The 18,607-nt window shown below is 38.1% G+C and overlaps 1 protein-coding gene across 1 annotated transcript in view; it reads left to right on the top strand.

The window, feature by feature from the left end:
- The first annotated feature begins 211 nt into the window (after nt 1-211).
- LOC116287287 (stalled ribosome sensor GCN1) overlaps nt 212-18,607 on the top strand; it is a 35,217-nt gene continuing 16,821 nt past the window's right edge. Inside the window, exons 1-31 of the mRNA XM_089032793.1 lie at nt 212-236; nt 355-460; nt 1,232-1,295; nt 1,977-2,035; nt 3,544-3,616; nt 3,779-3,986; nt 4,323-4,379; nt 4,781-4,861; nt 5,249-5,317; nt 5,947-6,055; nt 6,643-6,717; nt 7,092-7,220; nt 7,624-7,776; nt 8,120-8,217; nt 8,452-8,527; nt 9,047-9,093; nt 9,170-9,275; nt 10,228-10,320; nt 10,791-10,866; nt 11,309-11,474; nt 11,915-12,143; nt 12,637-12,758; nt 13,856-14,031; nt 14,164-14,260; nt 14,478-14,603; nt 14,999-15,197; nt 15,782-16,107; nt 16,451-16,546; nt 17,059-17,330; nt 17,810-17,999; nt 18,313-18,438. Coding sequence (XP_088888919.1) covers nt 225-236; nt 355-460; nt 1,232-1,295; nt 1,977-2,035; nt 3,544-3,616; nt 3,779-3,986; nt 4,323-4,379; nt 4,781-4,861; nt 5,249-5,317; nt 5,947-6,055; nt 6,643-6,717; nt 7,092-7,220; nt 7,624-7,776; nt 8,120-8,217; nt 8,452-8,527; nt 9,047-9,093; nt 9,170-9,275; nt 10,228-10,320; nt 10,791-10,866; nt 11,309-11,474; nt 11,915-12,143; nt 12,637-12,758; nt 13,856-14,031; nt 14,164-14,260; nt 14,478-14,603; nt 14,999-15,197; nt 15,782-16,107; nt 16,451-16,546; nt 17,059-17,330; nt 17,810-17,999; nt 18,313-18,438 — 3,816 coding nt within the window. The 5' untranslated portion in view covers nt 212-224. The remainder of the gene's footprint in view (nt 237-354; nt 461-1,231; nt 1,296-1,976; nt 2,036-3,543; nt 3,617-3,778; nt 3,987-4,322; nt 4,380-4,780; nt 4,862-5,248; nt 5,318-5,946; nt 6,056-6,642; nt 6,718-7,091; nt 7,221-7,623; nt 7,777-8,119; nt 8,218-8,451; nt 8,528-9,046; nt 9,094-9,169; nt 9,276-10,227; nt 10,321-10,790; nt 10,867-11,308; nt 11,475-11,914; nt 12,144-12,636; nt 12,759-13,855; nt 14,032-14,163; nt 14,261-14,477; nt 14,604-14,998; nt 15,198-15,781; nt 16,108-16,450; nt 16,547-17,058; nt 17,331-17,809; nt 18,000-18,312; nt 18,439-18,607) is intronic.

The raw sequence follows: 18,607 nt of genomic DNA, 5'->3' as shown, positions 1-18,607 counted from the left end.
GTTCTAATTATAAGCCATTAAGAAAATAATGCTCCTTTAAATTTAATACAGCATTAAAATAACTTTTATGCTTTATTTCGACCATAAAGATTAAAAGAAAAAAGAAAAAGAAGAAAAACTGGTTAAAAAAGGTTGTACGAGTTTGGGCTTCCTGTGGAAATATTGATAATCCCGCAGACCATCACATTTGCTGGCTCATAGGTACGCGTGTCTCAAAATTCAAAATGGCGGCCGAGGTGAGTTTGGAAATTTTTTATAAAAACAAAAATTTAAATACTTTGTCTTAAGTATAACGCAGTGGTTTGTGTCCCTACCTTTATCTCGTTCATAAAATGATTGAATTCTTTTTCAAAGGTCGCTGAGATATTGAAGAAATGCGCTTTGAAGATAACGACGTCGAAGACGAATGACCGGCTTGGTTTGTGCGAGTCTGTTCTTGTTCCTTGTATCGAGAGAGACGGTAGGTATTAGTCTTTATTTTATGTTATTGCTGCATAAGTACCTTTTAAATTATCTAGTAGTAATGTTCGATCGAATTCAAACATTTATCTTACGCTACGATAAATATATATATACGAAAATAAGCTTCTTTTAAAAGCTGAGCTTTTCTTTATTTGATGAACTTATATATTTCCTTTTTTCTCTATTATTTCTGATATATCTGGACTGAGTTTTGCTTTTGTCCCAGGAAATATATCATCATAGGTCAGAAGTGATGGTGATGATGGTGTTTCCGGGTAGGGTTATGAGAGGTGGGGAAAGAGGAAGGGGAAGTCCCTGAGGAGGGATTTGGGGGGGGGGGGGGGGTGGGGGCGGTTAAGTGATATGAGGGGGAGGAGTAAGGCTGACTTGGATCAAGGCATCATCTTACACAAACATGGTGTTATTTCTAATTTGGAATGCCAGTTATTACCAATGCATATATATAGCATATACAACTATGTATGCATATCAATACCAACTGAGATGGGCTGCTTGTACATCACATCTATAGGTTACCCCCAATTGATGGTTTTCTTGGCGGCCATGTTGGAGGAACTTAGAATTCTCTTTGGAATGGTTGAAAACCATCAATATTTTGCTTGTTCCCCCCTCCACCAACAGTTTGCTGGTACCTATTAATACATCTGGGTGGATGGATCAAGGCTGTATCAAGTGTTTTTGTGAGAATATACAAACACAGTAGATACAACATCTATATAAACTGATTCAAAGTTGTTTTTTTTTGTAGATTTTTCTGAACCATGTGTCAAGGTAGCTTTCAGACTTTTGTTTGCAGTTTACAGTGATTACAGGTAATTATAGAGTAATTGCCATACTACTCCCTTTCTGAGGCATTTGTTGAGGCATAATATGGTGTGTGCCACTAATTACACCACCTCTCACTATGCTGTGCTGTGCTGTGCTGTGCTGTGCTGTGCTGTGCTGTGCTGTGCTGTGCTGTGCTGTGCTGTGCTGTGCTGTGCTGTGCTGTGTTGTGCTGTGCTGTTTCACGAGGGTAGCACTTACATAGCCAGTGGCTAACAAACCTGTGGCCCTCATTCCATGATTGAATTGGAATTTAGGAGTTGATTTTTGCGGAGGGAGGAAAACCGGAGAACCAGGAAAACCCTCGAAGCACAGGAGAGAACCAACAAACAACTCTACTTATGTACAACACCGAACCCGGCGGGACTCGAACTTGGGTCGCATTGATGAGAGGCGAGCGCTCACACTGCTATGCCACCCGTGCTTCCCGTGTTGTGCTGTGCTGTGCTGTGCTGTGCTGTGCTGTGCTGTGCTGTGCTGTGCTGTGCTGTGCTGTGCTGTGCTGTGCTGTGCTGTGCTGTGCTGTGCTGTGCTACACAACAGCATGCATGCATGTAAACTTTCTATTTCTTCAATATTTGATAATGACTTTTATTGAATAAAAGATCTTATTATCAACTTGGATACAACCATTGACTGAGTATTAAACTATTTCATTTTATCATTAGAGACAACAGGTCAAGAAAAGCTCTTGAAAAAGTTGTCAAATCCCTGGCTGACAATCATGGTTAGTAGTAATTTACTTTGTTACCTACCTACCTACCTATCCTCCCCAGGCCTAATGACACGTAGGGCCTTCACAGAGCTCTTCCACCTTTCCCTGTCAGCCGTCTCAATCTGCACCTTGACCTGTGAACTCCATCTTGCCTCTCTTCTTTCTTGCTCCACAGTCTGTCTCCATGTTGTTCTGGGTCTTCCCCTTCTTCTTTTTCCTTCCTATGCCCTGGTTATTGCCACATTACAATGTTATCATGATCTTTGTACCCAACAAATATTGCAGTGGGTAGAGGTATTTGAAAGTAGGAGTGAAAGTACAGGATAGCAATGGATATATTATAATGCCACAATAATAAAGAGGAGACTGAAGTCAATGTGTGAAGGCAGGAGGGGGATAGAGGTCAAGGGATGGAGATAGAACATGCTTCTTGATGATAGTACAGTGCCTGTCCAATAATTGCTGTTGATCATTAATCATTGATCAACGTGTAAAGGCAGGAGGGGGATAGAGGTCAAGAGATGGAGATGGAACATGCTTCTTGATGATAGTACAGTGCCTGTCCAATAATTGCTGTTGATCATTAATCATTGATCAAAGTGTAAAGGCAGGAGTGGGATAGACGTCAAGGGATGGAGATGGAACATGCTTCTTGATGATAGTACAGTGCCTGTCCAATAATTGCTGTTGATCATTAATCATTGATCAACGTGTAAAGGCAGGAGGGGGATAGAGGTCAAGAGATGGAGATGGAACATGCTTCTTGATGATAGTACAGTGCCTGTCCAATAATTGCTGTTGATCATTAATCATTGATCAACGTGTAAAGGCAGGAGGGGGATAGACGTCAAGGGATGGAGATGGAACATGCTTCTTGATGATAGTACAGTGCCTGTCCAATAATTGCTGTTGATCATTAATCATTGATCAACGTGTAAAGGCAGGAGTGGGATAGACGTCAAGGGATGGAGATGGAACATGCTTCTTGATGATAGTACAGTGCCTGTCCAATAATTGCTGTTGATCATTAATCATTGATCAACGTGTAAAGGCAGGAGGGGGATAGAGGTCAAGAGATGGAGATGGAACATGCTTCTTGATGATAGTACAGTGTCTGTCCAATAATTGCTGTTGATCATTAATCATTGATCAACGTGTAAAGGCAGGAGGGGGATAGAGGTCAAGAGACGGAGATGGAACATGCTTCTTGATGATAGTACAGTGTCTGTCCAATAATTGCTGTTGATCATTAATCATTGATCAACGTGTAAAGGCAGGAGAGGGATAGACATCAAGGGATGGAGATAGAACATGCTTCTTGATGATAGTACAGTGCCTGTCCAATAATTGCTGTTGATCATTAATCATTGATCAACGTGTAAAGGCAGGAGAGGGATAGACATCAAGGGATGGAGATAGAACATGCTTCTTGATGATAGTACAGTGTCTGTCCAATAATTAATGTTGATCATTAATCATTGATCTAACAAAAGAATGATTTTACCTCCTTTGTATTCAAGGTTTAAAGGCAGTTAAGTACTTCTGTGCCACATTTTTGGATCTGGAGAATTACATCAAAAAGTGTTATCACAGGTAAGATATACTGAGCTGAAACTGTTTACAACAAAGCCATACTTAAATGTTCACTTAAACTCTCTGGCTAGTTCATGACATTCTCTTATCATTTGAAAACGTAATGAAACCCCTGATATGGTAAGCATGTGTACTCACATATGAATTTTGATTCTGTTTTAGCCCAGTAACCAGTGGTAATATTTTAATACTGTTCAAATGGACCTGTATAATACTGAGAAGAGTCTATACTAAAGCAGAAAAATGTCAAGGGTCAGAATGGAATAAGCTGGTTGAGTGTCATTATTTGGCCACTTATGGTGCCTTGTCTGCCGGTAACACCACAGTCTGTAAAGTAGTCAATAAGAAGTTGCTTGCCATCTGGAAAGAGGTATGGTGTAAATTTAGCATAAGGGTCAACCTTATGATCCAAGATAGGAGCGAGGAAAACAATTCAGAATGATGATGTGAGCTCATGTTTCCCAATTGGTTTTTCATGCAAGCCTGTTGTACTTGGCATTGTCATACTTGCTACGATGTCAGTTGGTGCTTTTTCATGTTCTAGCCGTGATGGAATTTCCCATATTTTCTAAACATTCCTTGGCAGAAAGGACTCATGAACCTTCCCAAGATCTATCCCTGCACCCTGCTCTTGTCAACATTCTTATATTTCTTTTACTATACTAACCCTCAATCACAGATGACGTGATTTTTTTTTGTTTATCAGGTTCCAGGTATTACTGAAAAGTATGCCAAAGCAATCAGTGAGCTTGAACCTTCAGAGGTAAGTCTTTCCCTGATTCCTAGAGAGATTAGTATGGATACAACCTATAGAACAACAACAGCAGCTCAGCAAAATCAGCAGCAACATCAGCAGCAACAGCAACAGCATCAACAACAGCAGCAGGAACAATAACACCAGCAGCAACATCAATGCAGCCAACAGCAGCAATAACAGCAGCAATAACAGCAGCAGCAACAACAGCAGCAACAACAGCAGCAGCAATAACAGCAGCAATAACTGCAGCAACATCAGCAATAACACCAGCAGCTGCAACATCAACAACAGCTATAACACCAGCAGCAGCAACAACAAGGGCATGCAGCAGCAACATCACCATCAATAACAGCAGCAGCAACATTAATAATAATTCATTAATTAATATTTTGTTTCATTGGTTTTAGTTCTCCCTTTGTCTAGCTGGTGAACTGTTTACATACTGCTCTAAGAACAAGTCAGAACAAGGCATCATTGCAAAATACAAGGTAGCTATCTCCTTATCTCATTTCACCACTTTACATTACTTGAAGCTGAAATTTCTGCTTACTACAGGCAATTCAGAAAAGACGATAGTTGTTATAACCCAGTTGTTGTAACGCAGTAGAATAATATCTTACCAGAGTTAGCCCAGTATATTAATATTTTTACCACAGGTAGCTGGTAGATTATTTTCACCACAGGTAGCCCAAAACAATAATTCTTGCCACAGGTAGCCCATTATATTTATTTCTTATCACAGGTAGCCCAGTAGATTAATATTTTTACCACAGGTAGCCCAGTAGATTAATATTTTTACCACAGGTAGCCCAGTAGATTAATATTTTTAGAACAGGTAGTCCAGAGATTATTAAACGTTTTTATATTTTCCCCAGAAACCTTTGATTGATGTCTACATCAAGAATATCCTTACCATTAAGACAAAGCAATCGACACCAGTGTTGGTAAGTATATATAATGTATAATAATTAATGCTACTTGAATGCCCAATGCTGGTGAAGGAGGAGTAGTGATATATATTCGCAGGTGTTTTGCACAGGGCTTAAAATGAGTCGCCAGTCATGATCACAGGCCCAATTAGTTTTAACTTAGTCATACCTGATTTTTTGGCTCAGCGTTACTGGTCAAAATGAGCGACAAAACGAAGATTTGACCAGACAAGTCCCAGTGGGCCTATATCACACGGCGGCCATGTTTATTCTCATGAGAATAAAAACTTTTGTTTCCCCAGCATAAATTAATTCTCAAGCGTTTGAAGTTGAGGCTACGCGTGGTGGAATCTATTGTTCAATCCAACATGGCTGCCGCATGAATAAGGCCCGTTCTGGCCAGGCATTGTCCGATGCCTGGTCATTATTTAAAGCCCCTCTTGCATTGCTAATGTGTCGCCTTTAGCCAATGTGAATCAGGTTCAATTATTGGGTTTGGTTTTTGCGTGTGATGTGAGTAGTTGCTCTTGGTTTCTCTCCTGTGTTTCAAGGGATTTTTTCCAATTTTCCACCCTTCTCAAAAATCAACTTCTAAATTCCTATTCATCTGGTGTTGAGTATCTAATAATATATTACTATTTTAGTTACAGTGTTCAAGGTTTTTATGCCATCTGGCACGGGAGGACTTCAGTGATCTAATCCTACCAGCTCTTCTCAAGGCCCTGCTAAGAAATCCAGAAACAGTTCTTGAATGTATGTCAACATGTCTGTATTAATTTTTAGTTCTCATTGAAGTTTATCTTTCTTCTCTTCCATCCCACTTTTATTTCATTTCCTGCCCATTCCATTTCATCCCTTCCATTTTCCTTTTTTTTTTTTGCCTATGTTTCACTGACCTTTCCATTCTTCTTTTTCTGTCATTCTCTTTCATTTCCGTTCTCTTTTTTGCTATCTTACCTTCTGTTTTCATTCACTTTCCTTCCCAATATTTCCCACTTCTTTTCTGTTTTCCTTTCTCTCTCCAAGATTATAGATGCTATGATAATTTTTGTACAAATATTTTCCTATGATATATCTTTATTAACTACTATTGTATAAAATACAACGCTAAAGAGCAATAAAGAAAAAAATCTGATAAATGATTACAGTGCAGAGCGCAAAAGTATGACCATGCTTAATGTATGGGTTTTGTACCTTAAAGTGACACATTTCAATGCAAAACTGGATGGTAATTTGGTAGCCCAAAGCCAGTGCATAGAAGTATGTGGATACGTTAAATGTGGTCATACTTTTGCATGTTGCACTGTAAAAGTAAAATGTATATTCTTTCTCATTTTTAGGTACTGGCTATTTGATATCTGCTGTATCTATTGACTTATCCAAGTATGCTGTCAATATTTGCAAAAATGTTTCAGGTACGCTCTTCCGATCTATTTCCGTTGACATAGATATGTTGATAACTCCCATGTGAAACCAAATTTACCTTAAAGTGTTACCAAGATCAAATTTTAATGTCTCCAATTTTTACTATTTAAACACCTGTTATAGTACTTTCCAAAAGAGGAAACTGGCATTTTCCATTTCTTGTTAGCATTTTTGGTTCAAGAGATATTCAAGTTTATGCTAATGAAGAGGTTGATGATGTCACATTCTCAGTTTGCTTCAACCTAGATTTCAGTATATTTCTGAGAGTATTATTTTGATAAATGCCAACTAAGCCATGTCTACTCCTCTGCTCTTTCTGTGAATAATATTAACTGTACCTGTTATGGTTTGAATTTACAATTAGGTCAGCTGAGAGTCAAAGAAGACATCCACAGGCAGCAGTCTGCATTTATTGTCAAAGGGTTGGCAGATCATTGCAGCGATCCTAATGAAATGACTGAACTTATCAAGTACTTGTTTGATGTCTTGGGAGGTAAGACTGTTTTAAAAATAAAGACTGCTCAATGGCCAGACATAATGGCCAGTCACATCAGACTGGTCAACGTGTGACTAGTCAAGAGAACCGGCCTAAGATGAGTTTGGTTGAAATGAAATGTTTGATGGTGACAAACAACTTATTTAACATACTTTGAAGCAGACAATACATTCTTTTTTTGCAAGTCAGCTTTTTGTTTAGGAGATATTTGAAGATACCATCAAAGATTTTAGTTTCAGAGGTGGTGGGTACTGGTTAACCCCACCCCTCCCCTTCCCCCTCTCTGAATTGGGTCCCAGAAGATGGAAATTGTTTTCACCTTATCGCTTGTTGATATTAACAGTTAGAAGCTGCCTATAGCAAGTTCTTACTTGGGCCATTTTTTTAAACCATTCTTTAGGTTCAGAAGGAAAGCTGACTGTATGGAATGACAGAGTAGCTATCCTGGAGGCCATTGGGTATCTTGAAGCTAATTCTATCGGCAATAGTTCATCTATGGAGAACCTTGTCAATATTGTTGTAGAGAAAATGATTCCTTATATGCAGCAGGAAGGTTAGTATTATAAGGGTTGGCAGTCTCTGCCCTGAGCACCTTTGCACCTGAGTAGAAGTAGCCCATATTGCAGGGCCAACAGTCTCTGCCCTATGCACTGCTCCAACACTGCTCCAACACTGGGCAGGCAATTATGTGCTCAATAGTCAAGTACATTTCTCTAAATCAACCAAGATGGTCTTTGCCTAGGGCATATCCCTACCATGGGTTAATATGGCTAAAAATCGGCCATAATATTATAACAATTCTATATTTCCATCCTTAACAATTGATGGCATAAAAATCAAATCGAATAAAAGCTGCAGAGATTGTTTGTTCACAGAGTAACATTTTATTCTTCTAGTACAAGAAGCTGCCGTAGTCAATGCCTTGTCAGTTCTTGCGCTGTGGTGTAAGCACATCACTTCTGAAGTACCCAAACTGTTGATTGAAGCATTTAAGGTAATATATTGGGTATGTTGTAATGTTCAAATATAGTCCAAAATGTTCTATTTATTTTCAAAAACGTCTTGTACTTAAAATTACATTCCAGAGCCAAAGTTATGACAATCAGTTTTCTTATACCAATGGAAAAAAAAATTTCTTTTTCCAAGTTCTTAATCCAATTTTTTGTATTCCCATTTATTTATTCATTCGTTCATTCATTCATTCATTCATTCATACTGACAACGGCAGAAAGGGATGAACAACAAGGTCTCAACAACAGCAGTACAAAGTGGATACATCCAGTGCATGGGTGCTGCTCTTAAAGGTTAATAATCATATTATTAGTAAATAATGATAGTTTTCTACTGTATATCCAACAATCTGTAAGAACCTTGTACAAGTGTTATTCACATACTCTATTTTTTATCTGTTTGTTTGATTATTGTTTATTTATCTATTTTTTTGTTGTTTCTCACCACTTTTTGAACCCAAGAAAATATTAATGATGAATATAGCACTTACAATAAATTTCTTATGACAGCACAATGCGCAAGAGTACAATGCATGTATAACCACATTTAAAGTATTCACATACTTCTATGCACAGACTTTTGTATGTTTAACAGACACATTTTGTCCAAAACTGACTGGTTTTTATGGCCATACTTTTGTGTGTTTCACTTCAAATCTTCTGCTTCCCAGTGAAAAACCTAAGAACCACCGATAATAGTATGGACCTTGCACAAAGTAAACAAGACTATCTAATTCAGAACTAGCAGTAACATTATATCTTTGCTACTCAGCAGGGAAAGATTAATCATGGTAAAATTTCTGTCTTTTCCAGGAAATACTTTGTTGCAAGGGATTGAAGTTCTTCCACAGCTTCTCCAGGTAATGCTCTCTAATAACCAATAATTATAGTATCGCTTTCACTAGGTGGCCTTAAAGTCTTTAACATGTTTTTTAGGCTGTGGAACGAGGCGTCAGTCAACCACATCAGACAGCAACAGTAACAGCTGGTCTGATGGCATCATCTATTCTTGTCAGGCTGTCATTAGTGGATATTAAAGCAGGTGAGACACTCTTGTCTATTACGCGATATACATTGTATTTTTGTATATTGCGTAATATAGGATATAGGATTATTATTGTCAGGAGTCAAGTATGGCGTAGCAGTAGTGTACCTCTGTCTCATGTTCAAGGTCTCAGATTGTATTTCAGGACTTGGCTTTTCATGCAAACAGAATATGTTGGGTTCTCCCGAGTCTTAAGGGTGTTTTTCTCATGTTTTTCCTCTCTCCAATGCAATACTTACAGCTGTAAATTTCGAATTGGATCTATAAGTTGTATGTAAAGATATTATATATTTTAGATAATTTATATAATTTTTTTTTTTTTCCTTTTTGTACTTCTTTTAACATGTCCAGCTTATTAAATAGTCAGTGAGCCACCTCAATGAGCTTCTATTCCTGGGGTGAACTAAAGAATAGATGAGTCTATTAATGAAATAAAAAATATTTGAGATATACTGCACATGCTGGTTGGCTAGCTACTGTGTTTATATCAAAGGACATAGTCATGCATGCACAAAATCGTTCAAAAATATTTTACAGAAGCAATGTAAAATAGCTGCCTATGTGTCTGTACTGTGATATAAACACTTTGGGAGCAGTAAAACACTAGAAAAGCAAGATAAACACTCGTTTACACCTCATCTTCCTAAGCATGCTGCTCTACAGTTCCCAGTGCATTTTATATTCCTTAAATGAATAAAAAAAAATTAATTGGATCTGTGAGTCATCTGCATCATGACTTAAATCATCTCAGAGGTTCTTTCATGGTATGATAAAATTGATGTATGATTTTAATGGTTTAGATTCCAATGATAAAATAATTATTTCTAATAGCTTTTGTTCCAGCATTGCCACTTGCTCACACCACAGGAAACCCAAACCAAGAATTATCATCTCAACACAGGGAACCCATTCAATATTGCCTGATGATTTTTTTTTGTGTTTTTTTCAGAGTCTAAACTCAGTTCATTCTGGACTATGTTTCTGGATACAAAGAAAATGTTATTTGTGTCTGATAAATTTCTCCAGGCTGCCTCACCTGAAGGTATACTATACAATGATTGAAAAAGAAAAAAAAAGAAATGGAAGGGAAGGGAAAGGAAAGGAAATGAAAGGGAATGAAAGTAATGATGAAAAAGAATGGAAAGGAAAAAGAAATGGAAAGTAAGAAAGAAAAAATATTTTTTAACAATATAATAATTATATTTAATTGGAACCATCAGTTTTTATGTGATTGTCTAATTTCACATCCATTATAATTTACATTACAATGTATTGTTAAAAGAGGAATCCAATGGTAGCAGAGTAAAATGTGACACAGCTTATTATCAAGTGTAACTGATAGCTTCATATTATTATGATAATTCATTAATGTTTTCACCTGGAACACTTCTGTTCCTCCAAGAGCAAGCGCATGGAATGCAGAATCTAAAAACATGGTTACTTTTCATGTATATTTATAACATGATTTTATTATGATTTAATTTAAACATATAATGGTGATCATTCTTACAGCATTGCAAGCCCTTCTTTCTACCATTGAGACGTTATTCATCAGTCATTCACAGAGAATGAACAAGTCTAACAGGCAGTAAGTAAATAATCCAGTTTTGCATTTCACATTGCTGTACCATGTCAAGAGTCTGTGCAGGATTAGCCACAATTTAGAGAAATTTGCTAGTTAGTTTACACCAAATTTTAAAAAATGTCAGGTCGAAAATTTTAAACCATCGAAGCTAAGGCCAAGGGGTATTCTGGGTAATCAATATCCTGGGCATTGAAGAGGGTTTACATAAAAACACATGCATGAGAGTAGCAAAATGCTTTGCAAAACTGCAATATGCATAATTATATTAGCCTAATTAATTGTTTACCCAATACACCATTTGGTCTAATCTTCAGTGATTAAACCTTTTCAACTAAACCTGACACCATTTTTACAATTCGTTTGTAAAATGGCGCATTTATTCCTTTACCTGTCAAGTACCTTGTTACCATAGCTACAGTGAGTAAATATGTCTGTTGTATTCCAGGCCGTGGTATCATGCCATCATATATCTGATGACTAATTCAAATAGAAAGCTTCGTCAAGATGTTCAGACATTTCTACACAAGCTATATGTTAGTGCAGGAACAGAGGCTTTGGATCATCAGTCTTCGTTGCTGGAAGAATTCTCTTCTCTGTTAGATGAACAGCAGGTACATTTCTCTTTATTTCTCCTTTGTTTCATTCATTCATTCATTTATCCATCCATTTATTCATCCGTTCACTCACAATACTATTTCCATTTTTTAAATTATTTGACTAAATGTTTAATTTTTTAAATTAATCTTTCGTCTCTTTATCCACTCACTTATAACCCCTCATTCATAATTTATTCATTCTTGCATTTCATTCTTTCCTTCATTTTTTTTATCCATCCATTAATTCATCCATTCATTCATCCATCCATCCATCAATTCAGTAATACATTCATATATTCCTCTACCTACTCATTCATACATAAATATCATTAAGCTTTTCTACTTGTAAACCTTTCTTTCTTTTTATTCCAACACTGTATATTGTAATGCTATTATATTCACACAACATGTGCTAAAAGTTCAACACTACATCAGTTATTTCAATCGCTTACCAGATTACATCAAAGATTTCATCATCATCTGGTTTAACCAATGGCACAACAGATGGGCCTATAACCAATGGTTCTGATGCAGCTTATTCCACCTCAATACCAAGCAAAATTCTGGTCAAGACTTTGATGTTGCTTGGGTTAGGACCATTCAAGAGTGACCCCACACTTGATGAGCAAACAAGAGAGAATATTGCTCTTTCTTTCCTGTCATACTGTCATTATACTGTGATAGGTAGGGCAATGTTAGTTGTTAATTTTACGACCATCGCTCCCTGCAACTCACACATTGATTTTAATGGATGCCTCTTACCACTGCGACCCAGGTTCGAGCCTCGCCGAGCTCAGTGTCTTATGTGAGTTGAGTTGTTTGTTGGTTCTCTCCTTTCCTTCTAAGGTTTCTCCTCCAGGTTCCATGGTTTTTCCTCCCTCCATGAAAATCAACTTCTAAATCCTAATCCAATCTATCGCCTGCCTTATCAATAGACCGGTTTTCCTGAATTCGCTTGGATGACCACAAAACAATGGTTTGAAGTCGAGACTGAACTTAATTTTTTTTATTCATCAAGTTCAACCTCGACTTGAAACCATCGTTCCGTGATCAGTAAGGTAAGTAAATTCAGGAAAGGCCTACTGGATTGCAAAACCCGTTAGGCATTGAGCCGTCGCATTAGTTGCTTATGGACCAAACCCAAGTAATCTTGTGTTATTTGATTACATTTCTTCAGTATCCTACAAGAAAGACCTATGGATTCACATCCTTTCTGATCTAAAGCTCGACGTCAGTTCAGTTGTAGAGAAATACCAACAAGAAATCATGAACAAGATTGTAGACCAACCAAACCAAGAGGTAACTAAATAAAAATTACCAAAAGTAAAATGAATAAACCCTTGAGTCTCAACTATTAGCCAGAGTAGTGTCATTAAAAGAAAAGTTCCATAGAAATGTTTCATGATTGTAAATTTAAAGTGCTACTACGACGAAAATCACTCAAACTTGGATTCAGCTGAATCTTCCTAAGAATACTCTTTAAAGGTCCAATAATCACTGTATGAAGTGTTTTCTCGATATTCAGGACGAAAGTATGATATTTTTACAATTATTTTTTGGAGTCTGTGACGTCATACACTCAACATCAAACATTGCTACATATATTTCTTTGTATATAAATCCTTAATTTATTTTATTCCTATGAAGCCCAAAGGGTGGCTAATGTGCTTATTTCACATTACTTGTGACTATAATTTATATTTTGGGGTGTTTGGGTATTTCTTTCTCCCTTTACTACTGATATTTTGATCATAAACTACAAAGAAATGTATGGAGCGATGTTCGATGTTGAGTGTATGACGTCACGGACTCCAAAAAATAATTGTAAAAATATCATACTTTCGTCCTGAATATCGAGAAAACACTTCATACAGTGATTATTGGACCTTTAAAGAGTATTCTTAGGAAGTTTCAGCTGAATCCAAGTTTGAGCGATTTTCGTCGTAGTAGCACTTTAATGTTCTCTGCCAAAAATCACCAATGAGGGAGACCCTGCTAGCAGGGAAGTTTCCATTGTGAGCTTACTGCTAAAAAAAATTATGGCATTTTGGTAAAATAATTATCATTGAAATAACAATTTTTATTGTTGTGGAGTTCTTCAAGGATCTATTCTAGGCCCTTTGACTGTTTCATTGTTCACACAGTTTATTGTGTTGGTCATTGCAGCAGTGTCACCCGTTACTGCTTATAATTATAATAATAATTGGACAGTTACCTATATGGGATTAATGAGAAGCTGTATAATTATGATAATAATAATAACTAATAAACTAATAATAATAAATAATAACTAATAAAGGCTACTTGTACATCTCATGCTCACCAATATTCATGAGGGTACCATCAGACTAGCTTTTTCTGTTTTATTTGTTTGATTGGATTTCACTGCTTCGTAGGTCTCGCAGAACATTGTATCGACCATAGCAGCAGCATCACCCATGACCCTACCTGCTTTGGTTACCCATCTCATCACATGCCTGTCGGACAGCAAGTACACCCAAGTGACGAGAGAAGAAGTAGAGATCATGGAATCACCTGATGGTGAAATATGTAACAAGAAAGTACTTGAAAGGTAAGTGAAATAACAAATCATATTGAAGAGATCACCTATGACCCATAATACAGGCAGAAGATCAGCCCAAAGGTTGCTTCAGGGTTCTGTGAAACTATTAATGATGTATTTTTTATGCTTTTGTATTAATAGCTTAAAAGCATCAGAACAATCGAGAACAAAAAATGTCAAGAAAGAATCGAAAGCATATGCATACGAAGACCAGAAATGGTCCATGGAGTATGAGGAGGTAGGTGGAACATACTTTACCCCCCCCTCCCTTTCCTCCCCTCTTGCTCCCTCCTTCCCTCCCTGTCCTCCATTCTTCTCTCCCTCCCTCCCTCATTTCCTCCCTTCACTGCCTTTCTTCTCTCTTTTTCTTAGTCCCCACTAGATAAAACCACTTGGAATCCTTCCTTCCCTTCAATTTCTCATTTCTTTCCTTTTTTTTTTTTTTTTCATTACAGGAACTGAAGAGAAAAAAGAAAGCAGCAGGATTGATATCCTTCAGAGATGGGCTGAGCGATAAAGACAAAGAGACTTATGACAATCAGTTAAGGATTGAGGCAGAAATCAGGGCAAAGACCAAACAGGTTTGTTTGTTACTCCGATTTGAATCTTGCATTGATTCTATGTTTTCAAAGGTATGGCTTGTGACAATGAATGGCGCCTTGATGATAGACTTGAGTTTTGTCACTTAAAAGTGACAACTAAAGACAATTAAGCAGGAGGATTCATTCCTTCAGAAGAAGGGGAAGGTTTGAAGAATCTAGGAGAGAGTCATTAGTTTTTTCATTCAATCCAAATTAAGTTCAGCCAATGAAGAAATGCTGAAGAAAAAAGCATTTGGTAGCGTTATGATATGTATTCCTTTGGAGAAAAAGAAGATTTTTTGTTGGTTTTTGTAAATGTAGATTTCTCACCCCACCCAACCCCAACCCCTCAAAAAATGCTTTTCCATTGTTATTTCTTTTTCCTTTTTTCATAGACCAAACAAGAGTTGACAAACTTGGTAGCGCTGTTGCTGAAAGCCATCGAGTCAAATCAAGCGGCCATGAAGAAATTCATCCCTACCATCCTCCCTGTACTCTTGTCTCTTCTTCAATCTCCTCTTGCCGCCTCTTCTGCTGTTCCTGTTGTTTTGGCACTCAGAAAGTGTATCTTTAACGAAGATAATAATCAACTTGGTAGGTAGAGTTAAACTCATCGGCAAGGATGAGGTTGGGATTAGGTGCCCTGATGCCACTGCTGACGTGTCAGTCACCAGTGACGAGGTGGTAACCATGGTTACCATTCACGTCCACCACCTGGCACCTAACACACTGATAATTCAGTGGAAATAAATAAAATACTATACTTACCGACCATACTCACCGTAGGGTAGAGGTAGGGTGGGGTCGAAAACAAGACAATTGTTGGCGTTCAACAAGTGTATTGCAAAAACAAGAGTTAAGGTCCGCCACGATCTGCAAGACTGACTACATGTGCAATGGGGGTCGTAGTTCCTACATGCATGAAACCGCTGACCAGCAGTCTCGAGTTTAACTTTGCCTAAATTTTATTTAGCCACATTTTGGTGTCAACCTCATGCAATCCTACCATCTTTATTCTGTTCTGTCCTATTACGTTTATTCTTCTGTTAATTCATTCGTTATTTTTACCCTAGTATGATACAATTTTTTGACAGCCTAGTCATAGCTAATTCCTGTTCTAATCTCCATACAACTGTTCTTTTCTAACGGAAGCTTTCTCGTTTGTCTTCTTCCTCCAGGAACCCTTGTATCTCATGTAACTTTACGACTATTACGACCCCAATGTGACCTCAAACCCAGCTGGTGTCAAGAGAGCCTCCAATCAGCTGCTTCTCGTGCAGTCATTGGATTACACCAACTGACTTCACCCAGCTCCCCTGAAGATCAAGACATGAATCCCCTCTCAGCACCTGGCTTCACCTATTGCTTCCCTATGCTCAACTGCATTCTCCGAGCTGGTGGTAAAGCTGTTGGTTGTGATGAAGATCTCAGGACAATAGCCTTGCAAGTCATATCATACCATTGTCAGTTGAGAAGCATCGAGGAAAATGAAGAAGAAGATGAGGTAGGCTGTGAATTTTTTTTTTTTTTTGCTCAAGAATATCTTCGATTGTGGGAACAAAACTTGTTGAAATGTTGTGGTTATGCAACACTGCCCATGTAGTTGCACCATTTCAAGGACTGCAGAGCATAATTTTGATGTGGGGGGGGGGGGGGGGGGGGGGCTAACAAAACAACAGATGAAGGCGGGAGCCTCTAGGAGTATTCTCCCCCAGAAAAAAAATGAAATTGATTTCCAGTGTAATTCAATATGGTGGTAAAATTATTGGGGGCTATAGCACCCCTAGCTCGGCGGTCCCTGCGTTTGTCCAGGTCTTTGGGATTAATCTTGGCGTACTTATTTTCAGAGTGGCCCAGCATTGTTACCAAGAAAAGAAATGTTCACGTTATTTAATGAGATTATTTCTACCAGTTCAGACAGCATCAAGGGCTCTCATCTCCAGGTCAGTTTGTGCTTTCTTATATCAAGACGTTCTTGAATCCTTGGAAAATGTTTTGAAATTTTGTTACTTGTAATGACGTGTCTATTTTTTCCTGACTATTTCTCCGTGTTTTTCCCGTCTTTTTCTGCCTTTTTCTTGCTGCCTTTTCCTTGCCGCCTTTTCCCGCCTATTTCCTGTATATTTTCCCTCGCTTTTCCCATCTTTTTCCCGCCTTTTTCCTTGTCTATTTTCCCTCGCTTTTCCCATCTTTTTCCCGCCTTTTTCCCTGTCTATTTTCCCTCGCTTTTCCCATCTTTTTCCCGCCTTTTTCCTTGTCTATTTTCCCTCGCTTTTCCCATCTTTTTCCCGCCTTTTTCCCTGTCTATTTTCCCTCGCTTTTCCCATCTTTTTCCCGCCTTTTTCCCTGTCTATTTTCTTGCCTATTTCCCAAACTTGTCAGACACTTCTCCTTCAGTATCAATCAAATCCTTGTAACAGAAATAAAGAAGTGTATACCTCTCAATTCTCCATAGCAACTGGCTTCATCTTGCCTCTTGGAGCTATGTAAGTCAGCCAGTGGAGAGGACGGCTGTACCGTGGCTGAACCAGAAGAGTTAGAGGTTCTTCTAAAGGGACTGGAGTCTTCTGCTTCTGTACTGCGATTCTCGGTCCTCAAAGGACTTCTCAACATGAGCATGATCTTGCCTGGGATTGAAGAAGAAACAAGTCTTTCAGTCAATGTTTTACGAAGACTTTCGGTGGCAAAGTTTGATCCAGACGAAGAAAATGCTTCTCTTGGACAAAAGTAATATATCAATAGTTTGTCTTACTTTGGCAGGGGTGGTAAAAGGGGTGGTAAATGGGGTGACTAGTCACCCCCCCACGGGCTCAAATTTCTTATTATAATTATCGTTAGTAACAGTCACCTCCTTTTCCTCAAATTCCCGGTAAAGCCTTTGTAATCCCCTTTTAAAAATTCCTGGATCCGCCCCTGTGTAGCCATTTTATTTTTCTATTTTAGACCACGTGTTATAATCTTTAGTATTATTGCTTTGTTTTTAGGGTATAGTTTGTTTGATTTCCATAATAACTAACTTTTCAAGCTCGGCCAGGAAAAAAAATACTCAAAGGAATGGCATTTAAAACAACCAAATCCATGCCGTCCAATCAGAGGATTGAAACTATTTTCCTTGTCACACCACTTGCACTTACTTTCGACCAATCAAAATCAATCAAAATCATGCCTTCCAATCAGAATGCTGTAAACTCTTCTTGTTGTTTCAGGTTATGGGAAGAGTCTCATTACTCTGTAATTGAGTCGTTATGTAGTGATTTGCTGCAGGATATTGTACATGATGTAGGTGTGATACGACAAGCTGCCAGCTCAGCTCTAACAGAAGCTGTATCTCAACATCCTTCAGTTGCAACCTCTGTACTTCATGAACTGATTGAACTTTATGATGAAAAAATTAAGGTGAGATGTGACTTAATGCTTGGGCTACCTGTGGTAATTATGAGCTCTCATAGAATGTAGGTCAGGGTGATCAGCGAAAGTCGCAACATTAATGTTTTACCCTCCCTGACTGACTGATCGATCGACCATTCGACTGACTGATTGACTAACAGACTAATGGTTGACTGACTGACTGACTGACTGACTGACCAACTGACTGACCGACCGACCGATCGACTGTACGACCGACTGACCATTCGACTGACTGACCGACTAATTTAGTTAAGGTCAAGGAGCAGATTAATTTATTTATTATGTGTTTTCTTGAATACAGATTCCTGCTCCTATCGTAAATGAGCTTGGTCGAGTAATTTCTGACCCATTCATTGATCCATCGGCAGCAAGAGCAGGAATCGCCCAAGCACTTGGTAAACTATCGCCCTGCCTGGACGAGGACCAGGTTTGTGGAACTATTGCAATAGACATTAGTAGGAGGATATGCTGATTATAATGACGACAATGATGATGATGACGATGATGATGATGATTATAATGACGACAATGATGATGATGACGATGATGATGATGACGATGATGATGATGATGACGATGATGATGATGATTATAAT

The sequence above is a fragment of the Actinia tenebrosa genome, unplaced genomic scaffold, assembly GCF_029948245.1.
Source record: "Actinia tenebrosa isolate PJP-AT-01 unplaced genomic scaffold, QUT_ActTen_1.0 PGA_scaffold1__47_contigs__length_23844297, whole genome shotgun sequence".
NCBI lineage: Eukaryota > Metazoa > Cnidaria > Anthozoa > Actiniaria > Actiniidae > Actinia > Actinia tenebrosa.
The sequence above is the reverse complement of the archived record's forward strand: the minus strand, read 5'-3'. Positions and strand labels throughout refer to the sequence as shown.